This window comes from Calonectris borealis, chromosome 8 (assembly GCF_964195595.1).
Source record: "Calonectris borealis chromosome 8, bCalBor7.hap1.2, whole genome shotgun sequence".
NCBI lineage: Eukaryota > Metazoa > Chordata > Aves > Procellariiformes > Procellariidae > Calonectris > Calonectris borealis.
In genome coordinates, this window is record NC_134319.1 from 7670266 (window position 1) to 7698076 (window position 27811).

General features: G+C 38.3%; 1 protein-coding gene across 4 annotated transcripts in view; it reads right to left on the bottom strand.

The window, feature by feature from the left end:
• OSBPL9 (oxysterol binding protein like 9) overlaps positions 1 to 24813 on the bottom strand; it is a 64627-nt gene extending 39814 nt beyond the window's left edge. For 3 of the 4 annotated variants that reach the window (XR_012674441.1, XM_075155778.1, XM_075155779.1), the window contains exons 1-3: positions 24610 to 24810; positions 14662 to 14712; positions 10677 to 10755 (exon numbers count right to left, since the gene is read on the bottom strand). Coding sequence is in view for 3 of the 4 variants with exons in the window: in XM_075155778.1 (XP_075011879.1) it covers positions 10677 to 10755; positions 14662 to 14712; positions 24610 to 24720 (241 nt within the window). In the remaining variant the exon portion in view is untranslated. Of the gene's footprint in view, positions 1 to 10676; positions 10756 to 14661; positions 14713 to 24609 lie in introns of all 4 variants that reach the window. The other variant, XM_075155777.1, reaches the window with a different exon arrangement.
• Between the last annotated feature and the right edge of the window lie 2998 nt (positions 24814 to 27811).

The following is a 27811-nucleotide window of genomic DNA, read 5'->3' on the forward strand; positions in this document are numbered from 1 at the left end:
ATTACATGCAAGGTAAAAGTAAAAGCCTAGTTTGAAATCTAGCTAGTTTTTTAAAAAATACATATTTTCCGAGTTCCAGTTACGACAAGTCAATCCCTATCATTGTTCTTTTAAAATAGTAAAGTGTGATCAATTGCCACAGGTATTCTGGTAATGATACCATTAACCCGCACAAATAAAAACTACATATAAGGGAAAGCGACTACCCAAAGTGCTCTCATATGCACAAAGGAAGCCTGTAGGAAGAAGTTAAAGTAATTAAACGTTACTTGGAACAGTAGGTAAATAACTTCCCTGCAGGAACTACAGCAAGTATTAAAAAGCTGGATTTTGCCATCTGTAATACTCTCAAAAACTCATTAGAAAGAACTCTTAACTTACAGGGGTTCCTTCTACTAGTTCTCTATATATTTTAATTGAAAAGCTGAAGTAGGTGCTGAGGACAAGTTTATAATGCAGTGAAACTAGACAGGATGAAGGGATAGAAACCCTATGAATTCTGCCCAGATGACTGCATTAAGCCAAATATATTTTGCAATGTGCAAATTATAATTTTTCTTTTCACATTGTGTACACACATGCACACACAAGCACCCTGTTCTTTTTTCACAGCATAGCTTATGCTTTAACGCTAGTTTCAATTCCTGAATTAGTCAATTAGAATCAGGTATATTTTCCTCTGACAGTAATTTTAATGCTTATTATAGCTTCTTTGGTTCTGCTTACCAAGAACAGGCCCCTTTGCCTAGTCCTGACAGACATATTAATCAAGCTTATGCTTCTTACACCAGTCATCACTGAACAGTAAACATATAAAGTTACCTGTGTCATTAATCTATCAGTACTTCAAATGTATCAATACTTCACTTTTTCGAATGTGTGTTCAAAGTGGCGGTGGTTAACATATTTCAATGTGTGTAAGGTTTCTTGAGTTTGTTTTCTGTGTTTTTTTAATCAATCACCTCCCAGTCCCAAAGAACATCTTACTGGGGAACTGGGGTAGAAGTCACTGAGGAGCTAGTAAGTAATTCATGGGATACAAAAATCCTGTGTTCACGTTTTTTGCCCATGATTATTTAAACTAAAAAAGGAACAATTAAGCTACAGACCAGTGAATTAATCCTTGTATTGCAACAGACTTCCTATGACCTTCCATACTGCCAGCAAAAAGAGGTCACTGTATTAGTTAAATACTAATCTCAATATACAGTAGCCCATTAATAAAGGTTATCACATTAAGACTTGTATATGAAGCACTAAGAGAACAGAGAAGGCTTGCAGCAACAGGGAAGACCTAGAAACCAACCAATCAGTGCAGTTCAAAAACTGAACTGACTCTCCCATGCTCATAAATAAACTAAACTTTTAAAGCTTCTATTCCTCCAATAGTCCTTTTTATAGCTCTTTCTACCAGGGTTCAGCAGAAGGAAAAAAGCTGTATTTTTTCCTCATATACTGGACATTGCAAACTTATGGCATAACATGATCAATCCTTAGGTAGAACACATGAATCTCATCAATGCTGCTACTAAGACAAAGTCTCGGCCACAATAAGTCCAGGAACTGCCATGAGAAGACTGCTTACTGCACGGAAACACACAGCATTGTAGCCTTTTAAGCACTCTCTGTTCAGGACACTGGATTAACTTTCAGACCATCCAGCACAAACAGCAGATCCTCCTGGCTCTCCTCCATAAACTCTTTTAAGAAAACCATGGAGAAAACAGTAGGATGCAGTTTTTAGTAAAGGAAGCTGCGAGAAAAGTTATGTTAAATCTAATCAAAATGGCTGCTGTAAGATTAGGTGCAAGTAAAAGCTCTCTAATGGTAAAAGCAATTTAGAACTGAACAGCTGCCAAAAGATCACTGATGAAAAAAAATCAATGGGAACATTCAAAAAAGAGATTAGCCAACGCTCTCAGAAACAATTTATGGGAAAAATCTACACACAATGGTCAGAGATCATTATCCATCCATCTGTAGGGAAAGCTAGATATCCAAGCCGTTTTTCATTTAAAGAGGGCAACTTTGGCCAAAGAAAAAACTCTAATATCTTTTCAGCTAAAAAGTTTGTGATGCACGCTACATAATATCCACTCTGCATCAGCAAATGCTGAAGCCTTTCTTCAGCAGGCAGGGGACAAGAACACCTTGCTTATTAGTCCTGTGTTCCTGTCTCAAGTACCCTGAAATCACTCCAATCTTCTTCATGATTTGATCATGCTCCATTTTAAAGTTAATTCCACCCCCATCCCCCAGTTCCTATGGGAAATCTACTCCAGAATTTCTTTCTGCCACATATTTGGGATAAGGCAATTATTATCTAGTCCAAGGAATTTCACTAGTATCTGTGCTTATATGAAAATGGAGGAATGGTCCCTCCCGACACAAGACTTCTAGAAAGAGAAGAAGGGTAGGGGGCAAGAAAGAGAAACAAGTTACATTTTCCTAAGCTGACTCTAGAATAACAGTATTACAAAAGACAAATAAGAAAGACTGAGATATCTACATGAGAAATATCTGGCATTTAAAAAACATAAAGTTGTTACTTCAGCTGTTTATAAGTGATTCAAATGTTTTTACACTAATTGGAAAAAGAAATTAAAGAGAGGAGCCCACTACACTACATGAATATTCACTGTCTGATGGGTTAATGCGATAGTCACCTTGTCAGCTGAAACGCAAATTGTACTAGGGCATCAGCTATCCACAAAAACATGCATACTGTCTGCAGTTGAGAAACAGTCCCTGTGCTTATCCCTATTTTAAGTGCCAGAATCATTAACTCAGTTTTTACTGCAATTTACCAGTGAACATTTGCACATGGAACCAGCTAAATCCACATAGAGCTATATATTCACTGCTGTATGCAAGAGGTTGGAATCATTAATGGCTGAAACATTGCAAATTTACCATGATTATGTCAGTTAAGCTACTGTTACATTTTTCTAGTAGAACTAGTATTTATGAGCTAGATTACAATTTGTTCCCATACGCTTAACCTTTCACTCCTCTGTGTGTATAGCGCATCCTTCAAAAGGTACCTGTATAATTTATTGTGACATCTCAGGCATGTCTGAGACAACCACAGGGTACTTAACACAATCACAGTCCTATTTATGACTAGTTCAGAGAAGCACGCTTGAAAAGTATGTAATTGGATTACAGTGAGATTTAATATGATAATAATATTTTTAAAGACATGCATTTTTTGCCATCTGTCTGGTTGAGCTCATTCATAAGATACTTCAACATCCATTTTTTAATAAGAAAATTTTTGAAGTCTTTCCTAGAGGAGGTACAAAGAAAGAAAAGCAATTATTTTACCAAGGAGAAAATTATACAATGAAAAAAAGTACTAAAGACAAGAATCATTGCTTTTACAGAGAAATTTCTGTAATTCAGAAAAACGATGTTTTACAATTCCTAAAATAGTCCCTTATCTCTGAATTTCCCAAACTGCCAAGTCAGATATGGCAGGGATTTTAAAAAGTTCTATTCTATGAGGATAAGGCGGCAAATGAAATGCAACTACATTAAATGCTCTCAGCCTCTATTAATTTCCCAAATAGAGAATAAATTTTGTAATTTAGAGTTTTTATAATATTTACTTTGTCATGAAGAGATTATATGTGTTTATATAATGTATACCAAATGTTAAAGTACAGCATAAAACAGATTACTTTTTCTAGCCTAAGCTTGATAGCATCTAAAGATTAGATGTAAACAAGTTTAACAACTCTGCTCCACGATACAGCATTTACCACTAGCATTTCTAGGTCATGCACAGCAGTACTTGGAAGACAGAATATACAAAACATATCACCTCAGAATTAGCATCCTGGTGCTTTTTTTTTTTCCTACATGGGCATCAGGATGAAAAAAAAACCTCAAGAATTAGTTAAAAAACTAATTACTTATTATCACTTACACTACATTACTTATAAATAACCATACTGTGACAAAGTGAAATGCATATTTTATTTTCATTCATTGTGACCTACTTACAGGCAGAACTCAGTAAAAAAAAGTCTATTACACCCACAGAGTCAATAAAGTCAATTATGCAGCCTTCATTCTGACAAAACTTCCACTGATTTTTATGCAAAATTCCTGCATTTTCTCAGCCAAATGCAGAACTAATGTAGTGTCTTTACACACAAATAACCAGGTGATAGAAGTGAAATTCTGACTATATTGAGATCGATAGGATTTTTGCCACCAATCTCAACAGAGAGAGATTTTATCAGTAGTGCCCAATAAGGCGGAAAAGTCACACGTCAATAGGCTGTTCTGTGGCTAAATAAATGTCTTTTTAAAGTCACTGAAGGCCTTTCAAACCATAGGAAAACATGCAAGATGAAGCAGGGTTTCATACAAGCCTGCCAAAATACTATAGTTTCATTGCTTACAAATACCCTTCTACCACATGCAGCTCCTACACCTCTCAGTAGGTTGAACACAGTTTCAGTACCTTATTTCCTCTGTATTATAATTTTGGAGTTGTCACAATTATTATCCTCCCTTCTACTAATCTTCCTCCTGATGCCATTCTCCACCCACACATATAAATCAACCATCATTTTGTTCTGCAGGTGTTGGACTGGTCTGCTCTCCCTGTACCTACTGAAGACTCCAGTGCAGTCACAAGAGAGATGGAGAAAGTCTAATCTTGTTCAAAGAAAAAGCATCAAATGGTCTCCTGTGTACAATGTAGTAGTAAGATTAATCTGTGATCTTGAGAAACCAACTAAACTGCTGTTTCACTGTTACCTAAGCTCAAAAGCTTTTTTAGCAAGCTTTACAATCAGCCCATAAACATACCTTCAGGTGGAAACTTGTGTGACAAAGGAAATACATCTACAAGATGCTATTAGTTCTCCCGGGGAATTCATATACAACGTGTAATTTAGTAATTAAACATTTTTTGATGTGGGACAATCTGCAAGTATACGGGTTTTCACTACAGAATGTCAATATTTAAATATTAATAATAGTAGTAAAACTAAATAATACTTTATATAGTATAACCTGTGGAAATGGCTTTCAAGGTATATTTGCATCTAAAAGCCTTTGCAGATCACAGTGAACTAGCTCAGAAACTACTAGTTTAAGGTAGAAACCATATTTTAGCTTGAATTAAAAAAAATAAAAACAGAAGAACAAAAATATAACCGTTTTCCTTAGCAAATAATATAGTTCTCAATTTAACAGGTCAAACTCAAATTTATTGCTACTTGGAATTCCTTGTTAAAACAGAAGGAAAAGAGTGTTGAACTTCCCAGTATCCCTCCTCTCCTTATAGTGAGACCTTTTCTAACCGTTTCTCCCCTTTCAATATGCCTTTTTCTCACACTGACAAAGCTCATCTTTCCAAAATAGTTGCCATGTATCATAGATAAAGTTGAGATAATAGATTCATATTGATGCCAAAAGTAACAAGTAATAAACATGCTGTTTCTTCCAGAGAAAGGAAAAAAGCAAACAACTAAACACATCACACAGATACTGTTTCAAGGTATTATGTTCTTTGCTAATCTCAAGTTTAACATGCATTTCGAAATCTGCTACTTCAACCTCAAGAAAAGGAAAACCAAGTGGTGTGTATAAAACTGAGTGCAGATAGCCCCATTAAAAATGGCATACTCATGGTATGATTAGAAAATAGACACTTACAATACAGAATGCTGCGGATGCAAGAACGAACTGCATGAAACTGTAAAAGCACAACCACGCACCATTCTCTGCACTCTGGTCACAAGTTCGAACTGCTCAAAGTATTAGTATAGTACATTAGTAGCAAAAAGCAGGTAGACGGAAGAGAGAGGAAGACAGAAAAATCATACTGCAAAAGCTAAACCTAGTTCAGGTTCGCAGAGGAATTTTTGCATTTTTGCCAATCAGGAGAGGATGAGATGCAGCCCAGAACTTTGTGCAGCACAGATCTGGTCAGGATCACAAAGCAGCAGTTACATTTGTGTTATGAAAAGGGAGGAGGACAGGTAGCCCAGCTCTGGTGGAAATGTATAAAGAGACAAGGCTGGAAGTTTTACAAAGCTGCTCATCCTCCTCTGCAATATAAAAGTACCATTGAGCATAGCATAGAGAAATTCACTGTTTCAGCATTACCAGAACCCCAAAAGGCCCTGAAAAATGTTAGCTTAGGGCAAATGATGTGGTCACAGCAGTTATAAACATCACTGAGGAAACCAGCACAGACCAAGATTTCACACCAAAATCTCTCTCTAGGCATTTTTCAGTATCAGATTTAAAAAGCTCTCAAAACTTTTGGGGAAAAAGGCTGCAATTTATGAATCGTTATTTAAATTGGGTAATCTGATAGACTAAAGTGCCTCTTTATACCACAAGGGCAATCAGCTTCCTGTCATCTATTTGGTGGACAATGCTAAGGTTTTATAGAAGACTGTAAATACTGACTGTTTCTCCAAGCAGTGGTGAAATGCAAGTCTAAAGCCACTATACTTCATTTTGATACTTAATACAAATACTTAAAATCTCAAATTCTGATACTGCTCAGCAACTAAGGCCTTTGTGGACCCCAGTATATCCTTCGTAATAGCTGTGTCCCACATTAACAAAAATTCCCTGCTTTTATAACATTAAGGAAACCTCTTGCTGTGTGTATCTCCCTCTTTTCTCAGCTGGGATGGCAGGCAGTCACAAATCAAGCTAGAAACTGGGACAGGATGAGGAAGAAGGAGGAATCTACCTTTACCAGCTGACAGCTTTCATGTAATAGGAGAATAAGTTGCACAGCAACATTCATGCTTCATTTCTCAGATACTTTTGTGGCAGGAATAGGAAAGGAAAGACAAAAGCTAAAGCAAAATCATCTCAGATCAATGCACTGGACTGCTTCCAATCTTTCAATCCTTTAATACACAAAACAGTGGAGACGACTGATTTGCCTTCCAAGGAACGGTGCTGCAGGCTGTAAAAATAAGAGCTGAGTTTTCAGGTAGGAGTTTAAAAATCTGAATTCTTGTTTCTGCATACAATGTGTGTTTAGTTAGTGAAGTATTTCAGTCCAAATAAAAGCCATTATTGCTTCAGGTTAGACAGCAATTCAAATATCAAGAAGGCAACAATACCCTTGATGGACTATCTTGAACATCATGTTCCCACTCTTGAATTTAAGCCATAAGCATCCTAGTGAGCAGAAACAGCAGCTAAGTGATATGAAGGATAAAAGAACTGACTTTCCAAATGGAAAGAGCTTATAGCTAGGTGATGATATGAAGATGCTAAAAGAAAGAAAACAAAAACAAACAAAAACGAAAACCCCCACAGTGTTTGAAGGTTATGGAACATTTAGAACAGGGACACGTATTACAGCAAGAAAAAATATATTATCAAGAAAAAGCTTCCTGACAGGAAGGTACATTAGACTAAGAGTATTATCCCAAATGTCTTGTAGCAACTTGAATGCACTTTTGCATCTAATCTGAACAAACCCATGAGGGAGTGCTTTGAGATCTACCTAATTCAGAAGCCTTAGAATCAAGCCATGAAACTGGATATACAGTATGACCAAACAAGGATCAATCAGGAGATGAAATACATTACTTTGAAATATATTTTAAGATTTCTGTGGACATTCTACCCCTCCCTTCCCCCTCCAGCGTGAACAGGTATCAATACAGTCATACGTAACAATAAAATAAAGGGAAAAAATCTGCTGGGCACTCTGGCAGAGCTAAAGTTAAGCTGACAGTAAAACCAAAACATGCTGTTTGTTTTATTGCCCACAGTTATTCAATTCACTTCTTTCCTTTATAGCCAGGTACTAAGTATATGGATACCATTTGATATTTACACAGTCATCGTTCAAAGCCTACATTTTCTTTGTAATAAACACTTTTTAACTTTTACTAATGTTCAATACGGAGATGGCCACTAGGAAGAACAGTTGCAAACAGAATAGAGAGAGATTGTCACAGGCAGCAACAAAATATGAACTACACACTGGAAAGACTCAGAATTTCCCAAGATCCAGTGAGAGGCAAATCTTAGTGGAAGATGCTGGAGGTTTCAAGCTTCAGAAATTCAGTTACACACATACACACACACACATGGAAACAACATCCCTGTGAGAAGTTGATCAGACATCTTTAAATGACTTATTTGCCCTTCATCTCATTACTTACATCTCTAGAGTGTTAGACAGATGTGCAATTTTGAGCAACTGCCATTAAGAAATAATTAATGAATCCAGTATGAAGTTTTTCCTTCTTTTCCCAAATTCAAACTTTATCACTGCCTGTCAGCAAAATTTCACTGAGGTCAAAGAAGATTCAAGTCTTCACCGATCAGTACTTAAAGTCTGAGTACAAGAAAACATTTTTCTTCTGGAGCCTGAAAGAGAAACCGTTCCACTGCAGATGGGACCCTAACTGACACACAGGTCAACAGATCTTTGAAATCTTGGTATTTTTAAAGTTCTGTCGTTTTCCTAACTAGGGTCCAGATTGTTTGGACCCCTGGCTGTCTTTGAGAATGAAGGAAGGCAGTAAGAAGGAAGGAAGAGGTTGTATCTTTTAAAAAGTTGCCGTTTCCGAAGCAGTCTTCTCTTGTACAAGACTTCTTTTATAAAGGGTGAATGTATTTTAGCTATGACTATCTTGCAGAACAAAAGCTCTATCTGGATCGTGTATAAAAAAATCTTAGAAAGAAATTGTTAGGAATACTGTGTGTTTTCTTGGATTATTCCCAGAATCTGTTCTACATATCCTATGTAGTCTCAGAATACATATTGTAGTATTTACATTATTACCCATTCACCATTCATGACTGATAGTGAGCTATATTTCACTGTATTTCATTATATTAAATTAAAGTCTGTGTAATACTGAATTAATTTAATATAATGAACAAACATTTTATATCTATATGATATACGGGTTGTATGAGGTGAGAATATATTTACAGTGACCGTAAGAACTACAGATATAGTTCCACAGAGCTGTTCTATACTGAAATATCCCAGCACTAGTATCTTAACTGTCTTTTTACACTTTCACTTTACAGCTACATATACTAATAGTGTGCTTGTATCATGTTATCTTCATAATATGCTAATAGAAAAAGCATAATACAGAAAATAGCGTACAAGATCTTAGTTCTACACTCAAGAAGCATACACAAATCCTAATCTGATATGAAATCCACACAAACTGAGATTATAAAGCATGAGATGTTATGTGACAAAACTGGTGTCAAAAATTATCAATATTACTTAGAGCAGAACAATACCTGTATCAAATACTATCAGTCTTCTTTTAAGACATCGACTACCCAAAAGAGAATATAGCATATAAGAAATCAGTGCAAATAAGACATACCAAAAAAGGTATATCTTAGTAACTAAAGATGAGAGATTTCTAGATTTACCTGTATCAAGTTCTGAAATATTCAGCAGTATTCAGCTTCATAGTACTGAAAGACTGCCACAGTAGAGCATTCCATTACCGCATTAGCAACTAGCAATTAGCTTGCATTTTATCAGTTATCCTTGGGAACAGTAGATTTAAGTATTACTGTGAGCTCAGCGTTATGAAGGTATGTTTATGAGGCTTAATGCAGTAAAAACCCAGAGTAGAGCAGCAGCCTTTAGGAACAACAGTAGCACAAGGAATACAGATACCAGTGACAATATGGTGTACAATTAATATTTATCATTAGAAAGATTCTCACAAACACAGCAGTATTAATGATAACTCCCATTTCCAAATCACTGATTTAAAAATATGTACAGTACAATATAGGCTATAGAATTATTCCAGTTTATATAAGTGAACATGACTGCTTACATGCAAATGTGCCTCTTGGATATTTACAGTTTCCAGCTCTATGCAAAGCAATTAAATGATTTAGTCACTACATTTTAGAGGAAAAGCAAAAGGACTAACAAATGTTAGTTGAAAAATATTTTCATCACACTTTCCTAGGATTTTAACATGCAGAAAAGAGAAGTTCTCTAGTCAATATTATCACAGTATTTTGTCCTACTGCTGCAGATAAAATAATTTAAGGAATACATAACAATTATATAGTACCTTACCCTTTCTACCGGTGAACCATAGCATGCAATGACGAAACATAGCAGTGGCAGATGGCATTGGTGTTAGTAAATGTGAATAAAAGGATAATAGTAGAGAAATGGTGACTGGCAGACAAGACACAGAAATGTAGATGAAATGAATGCAAGCTGGTAAATCTTGAAGCAAAGCTCCACCTTTAAGCCAAATGTTGCCTCTAGTCTCCTCATAATTGAGCATTAAGTTCTATTTGGATACAAATTGCAACCTTCAGACCAGTCTTGATTCTCTTCATACAGAAATGCATAATTGTATCTTGATAACGAAGATCAGAAACGTTTTGTAAGCGAAACCCATAATCAGCAGCCCATTACTTTCTCCCCTTGAGTGATTTATTCTTTACATTTTTAATCTCCAAATCCTGCCAGAGCTACAGTCTCTTTCTAGCACATATGTATCCACTGCAGATGTAAATCCCTGCCTAACCTGCAGCACCCCTGGATCCAGAATGTTCTCAGTGTGCTCATTCATGCTGTTCTGTTGCCAAACATTTAAAATCATCCATCAAATATAAGTGGAATCTATTATAAGAAAAAACAACCTCTTCTTTCAGCTCACCCTGAAAATGGAAGGTTTTCTGATCAACAGTTATTGTGAAGGTGCTGTCGTCCTCATCGTCTATACCAATCACAGCTCCCTGTGAAACAAAGAACAAAATCCTGATAAGGCAAGCAGTGACATCAGCAGCATACTCTCTATCACTACACCACTGGAATTTAAAAAGCGTTGACAAATTAGAAGCAAACTGAATACAGTAAAGAGCAGAAAGGTTCTCTGTTTAGTCATAGGATGCAAGTCAGTTTTTTAAAATAATAATTTTTTAGTTCCAGAAAAAAACAGTAATTATTTGTAAAACTGTGATTTTCTGGATAATAATATGCATCTTTTATTTTTGTAATGGAGGTAGCTTTACATTTCATTAAATGTATGCTTTACAGCATCATTATAGTAAACAGTTTTCTACTACATTTCAACTTATATTTTAAAGAAGAGTGGGGAGCAATACTTTATAAGTACTTCCAATGTATAAAAATACTAATCCATAGATACTCTACAAAAAGAAGCTCTTGTCCTGATTTTATCTACCAGTCTATAAAAAAAAAAAAACATTCCAGCAAAATTAATTTGGCCCATCATGTCATGTCACTGCATGATCTAATTTTCAGTCCCTAAGTAAATATTATCAGTAAGTCAACAGCATATATTAAAAGCGGCTAGCTTTGTCTTCTAATTCCTCATGAATTATTAGAGGGAAATGCAAATAAATTATAGAGTTAAAGGCCATCTGTGCTCAGCTATTTACAAATCTATCCACACCTCCTTCATTCCTGTTCCCCCCAGACACTTAATAAATAACAGTTTTTTCACGCAGAAGAAGATGACACTGAAAAAGAACCATTCCAGACCTCTGCCAACTCCAACAAATGATAACATTTAGTTCAAAATACTTCAAAAACCACCAACGGATTTACTCAGTTTCTCTTCTCCTTCTCCAGGAGACAAAGCATCAGGATCTGTTTTATCCTTCCTCCTCCCACAAAATGACAGACATCACTGGAAGGTGCACCTATTTAAAGGGTAAATTCTGCCCTTGCTGTCCAGGCAAACAGCAAGCAACAGTAGTACCAGCATCTGTGAGACAATTCCAATAAGTGCTTCGTTTCATTCAGCCAAGTATCATACAGCAACTGCAGCGTAGGGGGTTAGGTAAATATCAGGTTGGCCAAAACATAAGAATTGTTTCGGTACAGACTTAGGGGCAGTGGCATCTGAATCAATCTTATTCACACACATTCTTCATAGTCCCTGTATGAGGTTTCTGGCCAATGGTACCAGTGCATGTATGGCTGGGACTACCACAGGCACCACAAGACTGAGTGGAAGGAACAGGTCCTATTTAAGAATAGCACCAACCATATGTAATTCAAGGCTATATAGCAGGAAAGAATAGCTCAAACTGTTTTTTCCCCCTCCACTGTCAAAAATGTACCTCTTAACTTCTCCAAAGCAGTACCTTCCATATAGGCTTTTCAAGGACAGCTCTGTGATCACTATAAAAGAGGCACCTAAAAAGTGTACCCAAACCGGTATAATTCTGAATACTTTTAGTGCCAGGACATAACAACAACCAGATGACTAGTCATTACATTTGGAGACTAGCTGGTAATCATGCAGTGTGCCACTGACATGACATGATGGGCCAGATTCATTTTGCCAGAATGATTTTTTTTTTTTAAATAGACCAATAGATAAAAAATGTCTGGCACTTTAAGTACATGTTTTGCTATGCAATAAATCAGAAGATCACTGCAAGTTGTACAGTATAATTCTCCTTACCAGCTACATCAAAAATCTGTAAGTCAGACACCAAGAACATGACTAAGATATTCTTCCCAGAGAATACAGATAAAACTAATGTAAGGCTAAAAAGGTCAGACTAGGACAGCTAAATCCTGCCTCCATCCTAAGTGGTGGGAGGAAACTGAGGAGGAGGAAGAGCACACCACTGTCTGTGATCTCAGCTCAGAGCTGCATAAAGTGCACACGCTCTAATTGCAATGCTGAGGCAAAGGGTCTGAGCGTAAGCATAGAAGATGCTTCTGTTGTCATGTAGATAATACATACAGACAAGTAAAAGAAAAACTGAAGTGTGAAAGTTTAAGTGTATATTCCAGAAAACTTAAGCAGGACCTAAGCATAGTATAATGACATAGATTCCTCTATGAACACATCTTCCTAAATATACTATGACAGTCAACAAAACAATTCGAAGATGAAACTTCAGACTTGTGGAACATGTGTATCAAGAGCAAAAAGGTGAGCAACAAGCTTTTAGAAATCCATTCAAGAAAAAAGGAACTATTTTAGCCAAATTGCTTCAATTACATGTTTGTTTATGTTCACACCTACAGTTACAAATCAACAATTACTCTAAACAGAAAACCTCTTTGATAGAATTTCAGACTGCAGAAGCCCATCTGTTCAGCTATCAGTATCACTGTCATCTGCCAGAAGAGCTGCTTTACAAAAGCGGAAAAAAAGAAAGATTCCTTCCTCCCTCAAAAAAGAACCCCACACACATTCAGAGAAAGGATGGAGGAGTCAGCAAATCTTCAGAAAACTCCGAAGAGTAATTTGGGGTGGGAGAGTGGCAGATGGGGGAAGACAAAAGGATTGTTTTATGTTAAATACATAGAAAAATGGATCATGCAATATTGAACAGATTGTTCACTTTTAATATTTCCTAAACTGACAGGCTGAGACCAACCTCCACATTAACAGGCTCACAACACTATTAAAGCAGGCATGGTTTTTCTAAATTTTTCTACACAATGCAAAAAACATCCTCATGAACCTTTGAGAATGTAATGTTCTAGACAGCGGTTTGAGTTTACATTACCCTTAAAGAAATTCTAAATTAAGATACCAATACATTAAACAGGGCAAAGTGCAAAAAATTCATCTGGAATCCAGATGAATGGAGATTCTCTGTATGAATCTCAAAAGGTTATGGGTACCCCTTTATTAGGCCCACAGAAAGACTAGACAGGAGTAACAACAGAAGGAAGGAATAACTGGAAGAAGCAGAGTTCTGCTGCAACACTCATCACATTGTGTGTCAGACCACAGATCACTTTCCCTATACTTCTCTTACTTCAAAACTCAAAATGCTCCCATGCACACCCATTATCCTCCTGACTCCTTCCTCCTATTTATATCAGCTCTTCACAAGAGCGCTGCATACTGGAACCAGAGATTCTATGAGGAATGGGAAAAAATACAGAAAAAGGACTTGTGCAAGAAATATTTTAGGTAAGTGCATGACCATAGGTAGAAGCTGGGCATGTGCAAAGACATCACAGCATTCCCAGCTCACTTCAGTACTGTCACTTCAAGCTACAACAGGAGCATTCAAGGTTAAATGTCCCAAGCCAGAGTGCCTCAAACAGGTAACACTCAGCTTTCCCACTCTGCATCTTCTTACCTCTGTTTCCCCAATTTGTATCCCCCCTCAGCTGATATTTCAAAAACTTTTCCTGCTGTGTTCTTCCTTCCCTTTCCAGTCCTCCTTTGTTTTACTTAGCTCAAGCACAGCTGAGTGTCCAAACTGGCAGAATGGAGGACACAGTAAGAGAATAAAGGCAAATCAGAAGGACAGAAGGAAACAGTTTTGCAAGGACTGCTATAGGTACAGAACATGTATGTATATACATATGTATCTCCACACACAAAGAAATGAGAACTGCAAACAGCAACTTTTCCATAGCATGCTACTACTAACCCATCTTACTCTGTCATACAATGTTTTTTATACAATGTATAAAATATATAATGTTTTTATACAATATATAAAATTATAGAATGTAATTAGCCCAGCATGTCATTCGACCTCTAATGTTTTCTTTCTTTAAATACTTTCACTATTTCAGTATTTTGCTGAGTCAGGAATAGAGCCCAAACCTCAAAAGTCTCCTTGCAGTTCTCTCCATTATGCCATATTATACACAGTAAGTCATCAAGTACTAAATAAAACAACACTTACCCTGAGTCTAACACACCCTCGGCGTGATCCTCTCATCATTTTGTCTTTTGACTGAAACAGAAAAAAAGAAGATCACTGGATTAACAAATACAGTAAGAATTGCAAGGAGAAAGTTAGTTATTCAAAGCAACTGAGAAAAGAATAAAGCATTTTGGTATAATGTTTTATCGACTGATTAAATGAGATGCAACTTCTGTTACAAAATAGGTTAGTTCTCACATAAAAGAAAGCACACCACCACGGTATCAAAAAAGTAATCTTTCAAAAAATAAGAATACAATATCCCACTTCAAGAAGTTTCGTAGATACCTTGAAGAAATACTTAGAAGATGCAGTCCACACCTTTACAGAAAGTAAGAAGTAGTGAAGAAAAAAGGAATTAAGGAATATTAAAAAGTGGCAGTACACTGATTTACATCACCCTCCTTTCTCTCCTACTCTCAGAAAAGTATCCATATAACAAAATCCAACTGTGCAGGCAGAATCATACAAATGAGATTATATCTCTGCCAGAAAGTTTCCCAGATTCATACCCCTTTTCATACAGATATAAATTTCATGTTTAGACAGGTTTCTTTGTCTACTTCCTAGATAGTACAGCCTGCTTTCATTACAACAGTTAGAAAAGTTATGTTTATAGCCATTTAAGCAGTAAAAGCCCAGAACAGAAAACAGGATTCTTATGTCCATAACCAGTGTTCAAACCTGTAGACCAGCCACCCTGCAGCTAAATTACTGAATCTCTCCTTTAGTATCTTTTTGAAGCACTGATAAGGGAATTCCAGGGACAAAAACCTCAAATCCCCAAACAGGCAATTCTAAACAGCCAACTCACTTCTAGCTTGAAATTGCGATACCTTGAACTTTCAGCTATTCCCAGCACTGACTCAGGTAAATTTGTCAGTAACCTTCTGCCAATGTCGTAAGTGTTATTGGGCAATATTTGCAAGCCCAAGTAGCACACATACAAACTCTTTAAGATAAAGAAAAAAAGAAAACATTTTGGACATCCTAAATAACTCAGTTTTCTGATAGATGCAAAACATCTGGTTTTTAACTACCCACACACACACTTTCTGTTTTTTAAATGATAAATTACATGCCATTGTAGCCTTATCTGCAAAGGTAGTCTTGTCTAATACAACCCCTTCTCTCTTACCATCCAAATATTCAAACTACATTCTCTCAGGTCATGAAAGCACAGCTATCACTGGTGTCTCATGAACAGGTTCTCTTGCTGTCATCTTCTGAAATATCCACTTCTTTCCAACAGTATCTTAACAATCCCACCCTGGCAATATATTGATGGGATTAAGACCAGCTCTGTTTTCCCTGAAGCCATTAGACGATGAAATCTTATTGATATCAGTGAGAAAAAAGAGAGGAACCAGAACTATCAGTCTTAACAGCAACAAATTATTTTTCATCTGCTACATATTTGAGCTATAGCTACAAGGAAAGCACGAAGCAGTCACAGGAAGTGCTATTCACTACAGATAATTTAAAAATATAGCAGTCAGAGCTTCAAATAAAATTACGTTTTTGCTGATCTCTCACTCAATTCAGTCTCTAATTTGTCAGAGTTGACTTCTGAATGTTAGAAATGATCAGTATTAATCTATTTGTTTTCACATCAATACATGTTAGCTGGTCAAAATGAAATGGATGTAAAGACAGCAGTGCATCCATAATGTATTCTACAGATATACAATTTCTTTGTAGATTTCCTGAAAGAAAACTTCTACACAGGGAAAATTTTTTTGAAATTTTTTTTTAAAAGCTCAAAAACAGGAAAGGATCTAGAAACAAAGTTACTCCAATAATCTTCTATCAGAAATTGTATATACTTGGGGCACATCTCACTGGAGTATTTTTTATATTCACTGCCTTGATGCTCCCCAAAAATGGGAGGAGGCTACCGAGAGCTTATTACTCCCTCTGGTGGTTTCACGAAGAAATGTTGCCATTGCCTTAGCAGGAAAGAAAGTATCTGCACTGAGGATGCAACTCTGCAGCAGCTGAAGGAAACCTACCCGGTCTGACTGTCCCGATCAGACACTCCAGGCCCTCCGGCGTGCCAGGCAAAGCACTCCCAGCTCGCTGTACTGAGCACAGGCAGGGAATCAAATCCGACAAAAAGCAGAGGTAGCAGAAGAGACATTTGTTTTGGTTTGGTTTAGATCCCTCAACCTGCTAAGTGCGGGGAACATGAGAGCTAGTCCTAGTGCAAGAGAGGGCAGAATCCTAACAGCCCTGATTTCCACTGTGCAGACTATCAACTCAACTGCAAAAGATACTGTAAAAGCCTTCCTTTTTCTTGTACACCGCATTTTAATGGAATGGAAATTAAGTTTAAACATTATAACATTCTTATTCTGCAAAAAGATTCACAGGATAAATCACAGGTTCAAAGTGTGGTCCTATATACTTACAATTTCACCATCTTCAGACAGAACTTTAATTGGTTAATACCAATTATAATGAAGCGGTAAATCTAATTCATTCTACATAAGTGGTATAAAGCACCTACCGTTCCAGTATCTGAATGCTCTATGCACTAAAGCATGCAGCTATCATCGCACATAGTGCTGTATCCTCTGATCGGAATACAGCAAATCTTTTACTGATTGCTGCAGGAGAGTACTTTAAAACATAACTCAGCTGACATTTTAGATTTGACCCACCCCCCACCCCCCCCCAAAGTAAGATTTTATAAAAAGTACAATTCAGGCAGCTTCAGCTTTCCCTTAAAGCATTACGTTTTACCCTTTGTTTGAAATTAGGCATGGGTATCCAATATGTCCTATACTTGGTCAAGTATTCCTGGATAAAGACATCCCGTAACTGTTTTGAGGAATGGTTCTATTTCACTGAACAAAATCTCAAACAGCAGAAAGACATCTCTGAATGGCTAATAAAAAAGTCACATTTTACTTTCTTTTTATATTTAAAGTTTTAATATGCAGCTATCTTTTTTCAGTGATCAGTTTTATAACCAGACAAAATGACATTTTCAATAAACTTTCAATACACTGTGTACTGATTTTGATGATAATGGACCTGAATAGGTTACAAGCAGACAGCAACATGAGATAAATTTCAGCTGAAACTCAAATAAAAATTTGTAGAAACGAACAAAGCTATACAGTATTACTACAGGGGGAATGTAGGTATCTCCCAAAAAAGTATGGCCTTTATTGGTTTCTTTTTTACATTCACACAGTGAAGTTGATCAAATACAGAACTGATCTAACATAAGGCATTTCAGGTCACCTACAACTTCTTAGAGAAATGAAAATAATGCCTGGGTCTATTTAAAAAAACAAAACAAAATTAAACTCCTAACCTCCCAAAGGCCCGCAGCCCTCCTTCATCTTTAGAACTCCTACTATTTCATTTGAGTTTTAGCTGTTGCATGGAAAGTTTAAGATTTTGATACAAAACCCAGCTGCTGTCTGCCTCTAAAACTTCTCAGGCACAAGTTTTGTTTGTGCAGAAGTGCACAGAACTCGAAAAGGTACATTTTTGACTCACACAGTGCTGTCAAGGAAATCTCTAACATAAGTACACAGATGAGCAAAACCACTTACGACATTTATTTCCTGTTAGGGATGAAGAACCTGGAATAAGCTCTATTTATAAACAGTGATTTTTGCAGTTTAACTACATCTACAGGAGAAGCTTTCGTTTGGACCACTTTCCATAATAGTCGTCGTTTTCATGAAATGCTAAGGCAACCCTCATTTTTCAAGCATAAATAAAACCCAACAATTTGAAAACTTAACATGCTGTTCCCAGCCCACCATTCCTCTAGCCCCCACGCAAGGCACACCCCAGTCTCAGAAGAGGACCTCCTTGAGCACAGGGACAGCATCTAACAGCCTTGTTGTTTCTGCAGCTAAAGCTTTGACTGTTGTGGATGCAGCCATAAAGCAGGAACCAAAACACTGCAGCAATAACTGAGGATGCCACTGGGGCTCATTTAACCCAACAGATGCCATGTATATCCGAAAAAGGTAAGCCAACAATTTATGGTTCCTGACATAGAAAAGCATTACACTGCTTATAGAATCCTAGAAGAAAGTAATACATGAGAGGCCTTAACTGGATCAAGGTGTAAAAGGTACAGCACAATCATAAGACCCTCCTTTAGCCTCTTCCCCAAGAAGCACAGCTACAGACTAAACAGCCTATATCTGCAACAGGACTGGGTATCTGATCACCATGTTGATCTTTTCAAATTTCTAAATACTGTAATTGCTATTAAAAGTTCATACTGTATAATTCTAAGTTATTTTAAATAAAGCTAATTCATTAAATTGGCTCTCTCACCTGACAATTCATTAGCTCATTAGACTCAGCTTAACTGCTCCACTCCCAACCTGCATTGAGGAAAGACTTTTATTAGCTAGAAACCTTAAACTAAGTTGTCATCTAACAATAAGAACAACAAAAATTGATCCTCTAGATTGCTACTGGTTTTATTTTGCACACCTAATAAAGCAAATACAAAAAACATGCCATAGATGAGATTTTGCAGGTAAGTGAACAGATTTAGTACTGAACTGGTTTTCTTTGGATCTACAGTTAGCACATCATCTGTACTCTTCTCATTTGCCAAACTGTACCCATCTTGATCCAGATCCTACATGAGCACCCAACTACACTTCATCAAATTAATGGAGCAGACAACATGGCTGGCTTTGAGAGGACAGATGACATGCAGTTCAGAGTGCCAGTAGAAAATTAACCCATCAAGTATTTTTTTAACAAATCTGAACAGGCACAATATGTTTATATTGGATGAGAAATGCCAATGACATGCACAGCAAAGTGATGATCAAGTATTGGGAGACCTAAAACCAGACCCATAGCCTAACTATTAAAGAGGAGTCAACTACTTAAATTATAATCTTATAACAATTTATTCAGTGCATCAAAACCTGTGATACAAAGTTAAAACTATGTACAAAATTCAATTTAGTGTTGCATAATAGCCATCAATATTTTTTATCCTGTGTCTGTAAATGCAGAATTCATTTTCGTATTATACCTAGTTTGCTTATAGTTTTGTCTGTTTTTATTAGACTCACTGAGCTGTTTGCAGTGCATGTGACAGACCAAGGTATTACAGGAAAAAGTGTCACCTCAGCTGAGAATGGAAAGCAGAGCCCTCAAAGGGAATGTTTGTGCAAAAGCAGATGGGTTTTTCCCTGTTTTATTGGGATTTTTGCACACAGCTGTTGATTGAAAAACTGTATTTGGAAAAAGCAGGAAAACACATTCAACTGAAAGTCTCTACCATAGGGGCACTGAGCCATGACTCCAGCTTCAGAGGCATCATTTGAAATCAAGCTAAGAAGATTTGTTTTCGATTCACCATCAAAGATTCATGAAAGTGCTGCGAAATTTGAGTTCCCCTCCTGAATATCTGGATTGTACAATCCACAAGCAGTTCTTCAATACAGTACAACCGGTATTAAAGTTGCTAACTAGCAGCAATTTTTAAAAAGCATGAGGGGAAAAATATTTTTATACCATCACAACTACTTTCTCCTAACAACTGTTTTCACACAGATTTTGCTCCTGAAAGCATTCAACCAGCATATGTTTTTAAAAGTAGTTTGATGGAATGATTAACGAAACAACAACAGAATGTCTAAGCATTTAAATCTATTCTTCAGGCATTTATTGGTGCAAGAACCGTTAAGATGATGGGAGGCTATCCAGTTTTGTTTCAAGAATACACACTACGGAGTTGTCATACGCAACAACTTTTTTTTGCAACCCTCATTCACTATACAAGGCAGCTGTTTAAGTCTACAACATTTTGAACAGTTCTCCTTCCAATACCACCATATGTCAAATACCCACAAAGTTTTAAAATATTTTAAGGAACTGACCTTCCTACCTACTGGCCCTGGGTTTAGCATTGTTTGCACAGCTATGCCAGTTTTGCTTTCAATTTATTATACAATTAAAATGTTTATTTAAAGAGTACACTTAAAACAAGAATTTAAATCTGATTTTCAACCCTGAAGGGTTCTCTGGATTATTTCTACAGGATTCCCAAGGGTAATCAAGGCTATAGCTGATGTGTATTTAAGACAGCACTTCTGCCAGAAAATGCAAACAAAAAGTAAATTGCGTTCAACTCCCTCTTCCTCCCTAGCCATTTCTTTGCCTTCATGCTATCTTCCAGTATAATGCCAACACACGTTTTTATACTGACATGCAGCAAATAAACGACAGAACAAATTCAGCTGAAAAAATAAATCAGCAGAAAGTTATTTTTCAGCTGGAATCCAGCTCACAGAACAACTTCCCAGCTCCCGTGCCAGCGGAAGGCAGAAATGAGCCATTTCGAGACTTTTCTGTTAAATATTGTCAGCGCAGCCAACTACACACTGAAAAAAACACAATGCTTCAGTAGACTTACATTTGCTATACCTTCAAGAGAAAACATTGATGGATTCACAAATGAAAGAATATTGAGGGGAAAAAAGAAGTAATTCATCAAACCATAGGTCAAACTGATCCAAAATGGCACACAGTCATTTATTTCATATTTTGCTCTTCAAAAAAAAAGAAAAAACTAACCATTTACTGATATCAGACAATCATTTATTCAAGCAAAACCATGTAAAGACAATATTTGGATGACAAGTCCCAATCATACTTTCTGAAATATATAATTCATAAATAAACAAAAGTAATTATAAGTAAATTTGAAGATGTACGTTTCTATTCTGAAAGAGAAAAAAACACAAACTACAGAAGACATGGGAAAAAAGCAAACAATTTGGCATTGTAAAAAAACCTTTGTACAACAACTTGGAAATGCATGTGAGAAACATTTGCATTCACACTTGCAAGCAGTACTACTAGTGTTCACTGCAATACAACTAAGTAGAGAGTAAGGAATACACAACTGAAAACAGAAATAAGTATGAACATTAAATTCTCACTTTTTTTCTGACTCAGACTTGATGTAAAATCTTTTGTCTTGCTCCTTGAAAGTTCTAATCATGTCAGAAATGTAAATTTAATTGAATTAATTTGCTTCTGATGTACGTATCCAAAACATATTTAGGTTAACATCTACTCATTTTACCAAAAGACAAAGCATACTAATTTAGGTGCTGCTTTTTTTTTTTCTCAAAAGTACGATACTATTGCACACTAACTCTGTTTGAATGTTTATTCCACATTAAGGGTACTTTTCTGCAGTCTATTTTAAGTTGCTACCAAAGAAGACTAAATACAACAGTACAAGGACACACCTATGAAGAAGTATATGCTTCTGGATCTAGCTCTGATGGCAAGTTCAGCTGCATCAGAAGTTATTACGCCGCAGCTTTCCACAGCTCCTCTGCCAAAGGTTAATTGGCTATTTGATCTACTGGAGAAAGTGCTCCCTGCGTGTGCAACTTTCTGGATTGAAATGGGCTAAGGAGTCTGCGAGAGGTGATGAGGAGGTAAAAGCTGATCAGTTGACTGTAATCTCTCCTATCAGCAGAACTGTTTCCAGATTGCATGTCTATAGAGCCAGGTGGAAACAATCTCAGCATACCCCACCCATGCATTATGCTCATAGGGAAGGGCCAGTTTCAGGCTCAAAAATCATTCAGTTACACTTACATAAGCAGAGCAAGGCAACTATATTGCTTCAGGCTGAAACTGGCTCAGAGGAAATGGAGTACACGACCCTATGTACCTGATCACATAGATAAGCCTTTAATTCAAAATACAACTCTGCAAATACAGAATCACAACAGGCCATTTCCCCACATAAATAAAGCCCCCAAACCTGCTAACATTACAAATTAATGTTGCTTCTATACCACAGCTTTATCAACTACCATTCAGGAGTTATTACTCTAAAACTAAAGGCAGAGCTGAAAGAAACAGTATCCCACTACCTTCTCAATGCTAATATTAGTACTTGTGAGGCATGCAGTCAGCTGGGACCTGATCTGAATTATCTTTCAAACCCATGCTCCAGCTGACCCTACAGCCCTATGAGTAATCATGCCAGCACACATGAAGCAGCATGCGTGCTGAAGGACCAGTTCTTTTGGCAGCCAGTCTTTCAACACGATACACACCCTTAGGTACAAGAATGAATTCAGATGTCTAGAGAATGACATAACAAGTATTTTACAGACATATGTGCAGAAAAGATGGCACATGGATAAGGAAAGCACTCTAAAGTAAATGTTAACTGCAGGCATTTCTTAGTGGTAAAGGCACACAAAGCAGATAACATGATTTGATTTCTTGAATGCAACTTGAATTTTTTAGGACAGGTAGTTTAAAAAAAGGATTTTTAAAGATGTGAACTAAAAGTCACTATAATAACAGAGAACATAATAAATTATACAAAATAAAAGTGTAATGCATATGTAGGGATACCTAATCATAGGAAATAATGAAATATAAGAACTGATTTTATTATACAGGTGAAGACCATAGAATGAAAGTCAGTGCAATAACCAGAATTATTATACGTACTAGTCATCACCAAATGTTTCTATTTCTGTAGCTGAGCATTAAATGACTTTGCACCTTGGACTTCTACTTAGACTACACTCACTAATTCATCTCAGTCAAACAGTTGACATTTGAACAGCTATTAAAAAGCAACTATAAAAGCACTTTCATTTCTCCATCCATATTCCAGGTAAGGGATTTTGCACCTACATGAACCAAAATTGTTTGAGAGTCTAACTTTTATGCTGAGAGCCTTTTAAACTCCTAGGTCTGGAGAGATAAGCTCTCTCCTAGCAGGGCTGGAAATCCAGATTTAGGGAAAAAAAGTTTTATATGCAATGGTTCTGTATGAATATACCTTCACAGACAGCATGATCCTCCAAGTTAAGTTATTTGCTGTAAGTCAATTACAATTTAGTACAGCTTAAATTTGTGTGTGTTTTATCCAGACTGACATACTAATAGTAATGGCTCCGTGCTAAGAAAACTTATCTGTGCATGCATGCAAGTTCAGCCAGTTAGCCTTCTCATTTAAGGGCATATCCTTGAAAAAATGAATTTGTACTGTTAACATGTTTGTAACTTAATTCACATTTTTATATAAGAAGCTTAACAAGCTAGCAAGTCAGGATCTGTCAGTGGTTACGCAAAAAAGAAAACCAAACAACAGAGTCAAGGAAAACATCACTGTTTCTTAATACACTGCACTTTAAAAGTTCGTGCTTGAAAGTAAGAAGTCCTCAACGGAAACAGGAAAGTCAGTCTCAAACGGGGAAGCAACCTGCTGTTGAGGTAGTGAACTCAGCAGTGCAGCGATAACGTGTCCGTGACCCGCGGGTAAGAAGCGCCAGAGAAGACCGCTGCTCCGCGCAGACGTTTCTGAGGCGAGCCGCCCGGGAAGGCGACACCCTCACGGGCCCAGCGCCCGGGCAGAGCGGCCAAATCAGGGCGGGAGCAAGTTCCCGCCGGACAGAGAGGGGAGCGCTGAGACAGGGGGACCCAGGAGCCCGAGGCCATCACCGGGCAAGGCTCCGGACCACCCGGGCCGGCCCCGCTCCCCCGGGGCAGAGGGGTCGCCACCCGCCCGGGAGTGGGTGTGAGGCCCCAGGGGGTGGCGGCAGCCACCTACGGCTTCCGCAAGCCTACCGGCGACGCCGGCTCCGGAGCCACCGGCCGCCAGAGAACTCCCCTCGAGGGGGCAACGGCCGCTCCCGCCCAACGACCCCGCCCCGGAGCCGCCCCCTCCCCCCGCGCCGGCCGCCAACAACAACAACGCCGCTCGCCCCCACCGATAAATCTCCCCGCAGGGCCACCCCATTGGCTGCTCCCGCCGCCTCCTCCTTCCCCATTGGCCACCCGAGCACTCACACCGCCCCGAGTCTCCTCCCCACCCCCACCCTGCGCCTCAGCCGGTCTCCCGGCTCCTCACCCGCCCGGCCCGCCGCTGCCCCTCACCGTGTAGTAGGAGAGGAGCCCGGCGTTATAGTCCAGCACGAACCAGCGGTACTGCCAGCCCTTCATGACATTGGTCCATTTGCTCAGCGGGCCCTCCATGATAGACGCCATCTTAGGCACCGAACCGGCACCACCACCACACACACCGCCCGTTCGGTGAGGGGAGCAGGGGAGAGACACGGCCGCCGCCAGGAGGGAAGGGGGCGGGGCACGCAGCGAGGGGGCGGGGCCAGGAGCCACACTTCCCTGGAGGGCGGGCGGGGAAGGGGCGTGGTTTGCGCGCGCAGCGGGGACGCGCGTCGGCGGGGGGGAGGGGCAGGCAGCCCAACGGCTGGAGGGGCGGCGGGGCAACGGAAAGGCGGGCGGGGGCGAGGGTAGGGTGAGGTGAGGAGAGCGGGAGCGTCCGGAGGGAGCCGGGGGACTTAGATTTGTGGGTGTTAGCTGAGGGATCCGGTCCCTGAAGTGGCGGGGCTTCCCCTCACGGCTCAGGGGAGGCAGGGGGCGAGGCGTGAGGGAGGGCTGCGCGGTGGCAGTGGCGTGGTGAGGGCACGGCGCCCTGGTGCCTCCGTTGTGTGAGGGCCCGAGGGCGTTGTCCTGTCCCCTAAAGTACTTGGCACCACGGCAGCGTTTCATTTTTCTCGCCGTTGTGCTTGTCCTTTGCCTCTCTGTTGTTTGGTGTCCAAAGCGCCTGGTGGCTTACCAGTCGAGTCTAAGGGCCTGAGTCTTCTGAAGGTGCTGTATGGCCAGGGTGTATAAAAAACATTCAGGACTTGAGATAACCTTTTAAGAGTAAGGCGTATTTAAATACAGACACAGCTTTTCTGTGGTCTGATGAAAGAACGTGGAATGTATTCCCCAGGAGCTATGGACAGTTGTAAATCTGTTGTTCAGTGCAAGGCACGTTCTTTCGCACTGATCTTCTCTGACATAAGTACATAACTTCAGTTCTACTTTAACAAAAACTTAAAAGGAGCCATAGAGATACTCATGTTCCTTCCTAGGGATCGACAATATAGCAGCAGAAATAGTGCTTTTACCATGAGGTTTGTGTTTGTCATGCAATCTTTATGGTATTCATGGAATAACTTTTTCCTTTTTTTAACCAAATATAAAACCAGTTTTTTCTTTTTATGATTTTAATATAAAAATCGCTTTATAGTAGGGCTGAGATAGGTCTAGTGTCTTAAAACATTGCAACTTTATACTAGGAAAAATCACGCCAGTTACCCCTTTTGTGAAAAAGAATCACTCAAAGGCAGAGCTTCTGTGTTTGATTTTAGAAAATAATAAATATTTCCATATTTCTAATTCATCTTTCCATTTCACAAGTCACATTGTTTACTAGTTTGTTACCAAGTGGAATTTATAGTGTTGACTTTATAATACCCCTTGGAGTCACCTGGTGGTGTGTTTATGCGTGGTGTTACGAGTTTAATCTAGCTAATGCACAATTCAGTTTTGAAACCCAGCTTGTTAATTTTGATAACATTCTTTTTCAAGCCACATATGACCTTAGTAGTCTGTTTTCTTCTTTAGTTTCACTGACTAAACAAAGCGCGGCTGCCTGGAGATTATACCCAGGCAAGCAAAACAAAAAACATCAGATGGTGCCAGAACATTACTAGTACTACCATTTAAAGCTGTAGTTAGGCTGGAGCTTTATTATCTCAGATCACTATGACTGTGTTGTACCACAAGAGTTGAAACTATGCAAAGAGCTTGTGCAAAAAACCTCTTGGCTTAACTGCGAAAAGGCTGTCTGTAGGGAGAACATTCTCAATAAGAAATTCTCAACAGAAGAGCTTTCTATTTACCTTGGTTTGCCAGAGGCTGAATTTGCTGAACTTTGGCATACACTGAATATCTTACTACTTCTTTGTAAGTAAGATATCTTACACTTCTTTGTTCTCTTTGACTTTTTTGAGGGGAAATGTGCCAAAGACTTGTCTCCGCTAGAAAAAGCATGTATTTTAGGTAGCTCAATTTAGCTAAACCTTAAAAGCCCTAGAGTAGATGGAAAGGTTGTGTTAACAGGTGTTAAAGGGGAATTCATCTCGAGGTTTCTTTTAGAAAGGTAGTGTGGATATTCTCTTTAGGTAACTTGGCAGAGATCAGAGAATCATTGTTTTTCAAAAAAACCCACACAAATTTAAATAAATACATATGAAATTATAGTCTATTATCAGCATTCAGGATACAATATCATATAGTTTTATGTACTTTCTTGACATGCCAGAATGATATGTTTTGGAAGATCAGTGCAAACATTTTAGTTCAACAAACTGAAATCAGCCACAACTGTGATATAACCTAACTTTATATACTTTGTATATTACATCATCAGCATCAATGATTTTGAATAAAAAACTACTTGAAATGGAAGTTAGTAAGTTACTTCTTTAATAGAAGAATTTAGTTTGCTTTAACATGTTCCGTCTGTATCCAATTTGGAACAGTTACAAAGCGCTGTTATTTTGTGTAATTATAGACAGTTTTATTGTGATGTTCTCTGTATTTTATAAAACTTAAATTAGACTAGTATGTCTCCCTCTTTAACATTAAATAGGGTACTTACTGTCATCTGAGAGAATTACATACTACAGAGGTCAACAGAACTGGCGGAAAGCAGCAGCTGTTGCCTTGTGCTGCTTTTGTTTTATTACACTGCCCCACCAGCTGAAAATCTTGTCCAGCATCGTTCTCTTGCCACATAGAGGCCTCGACTAAATTATCTTGCTGTAGTGTCCCAGCCACACACAGATTTCCTGACCAGCCACAATGTTTAGCCCATAAAGTGTACTCTGGAGTACTCAGACCGTCCCAGCAGGAATGCAGGGGGAAACCTCAGATATGCCCAATCCTTATACTGTGTTTTCCAGGACATCCCAACTTGCACCCTGCTTTTTAAAATTTCTTCTATGTTCTTTTCCTTTGTCCAAGCTTGTCCAATAAATTACATCTGGGGTTTTTTTGGCCATTACAGTTTAAATCTGTATGGTTTCTAGCCAAGAGCAAGGTACTGCTGATTTAGAGTAAATACCAGTGAAGGACCAGGGTAGAGGGAATGAGAAGCAGCAGTATACTGAAAGTCTGATTCTTTAATAGGAAAATGCTTTTCTATTGTAAATTTTCGTGAAGTTATAACTGAACTAACTTTGAAGAACCTCAGTGATGAAGTTGTGTGGCTTGTGGGTTTCCTTAA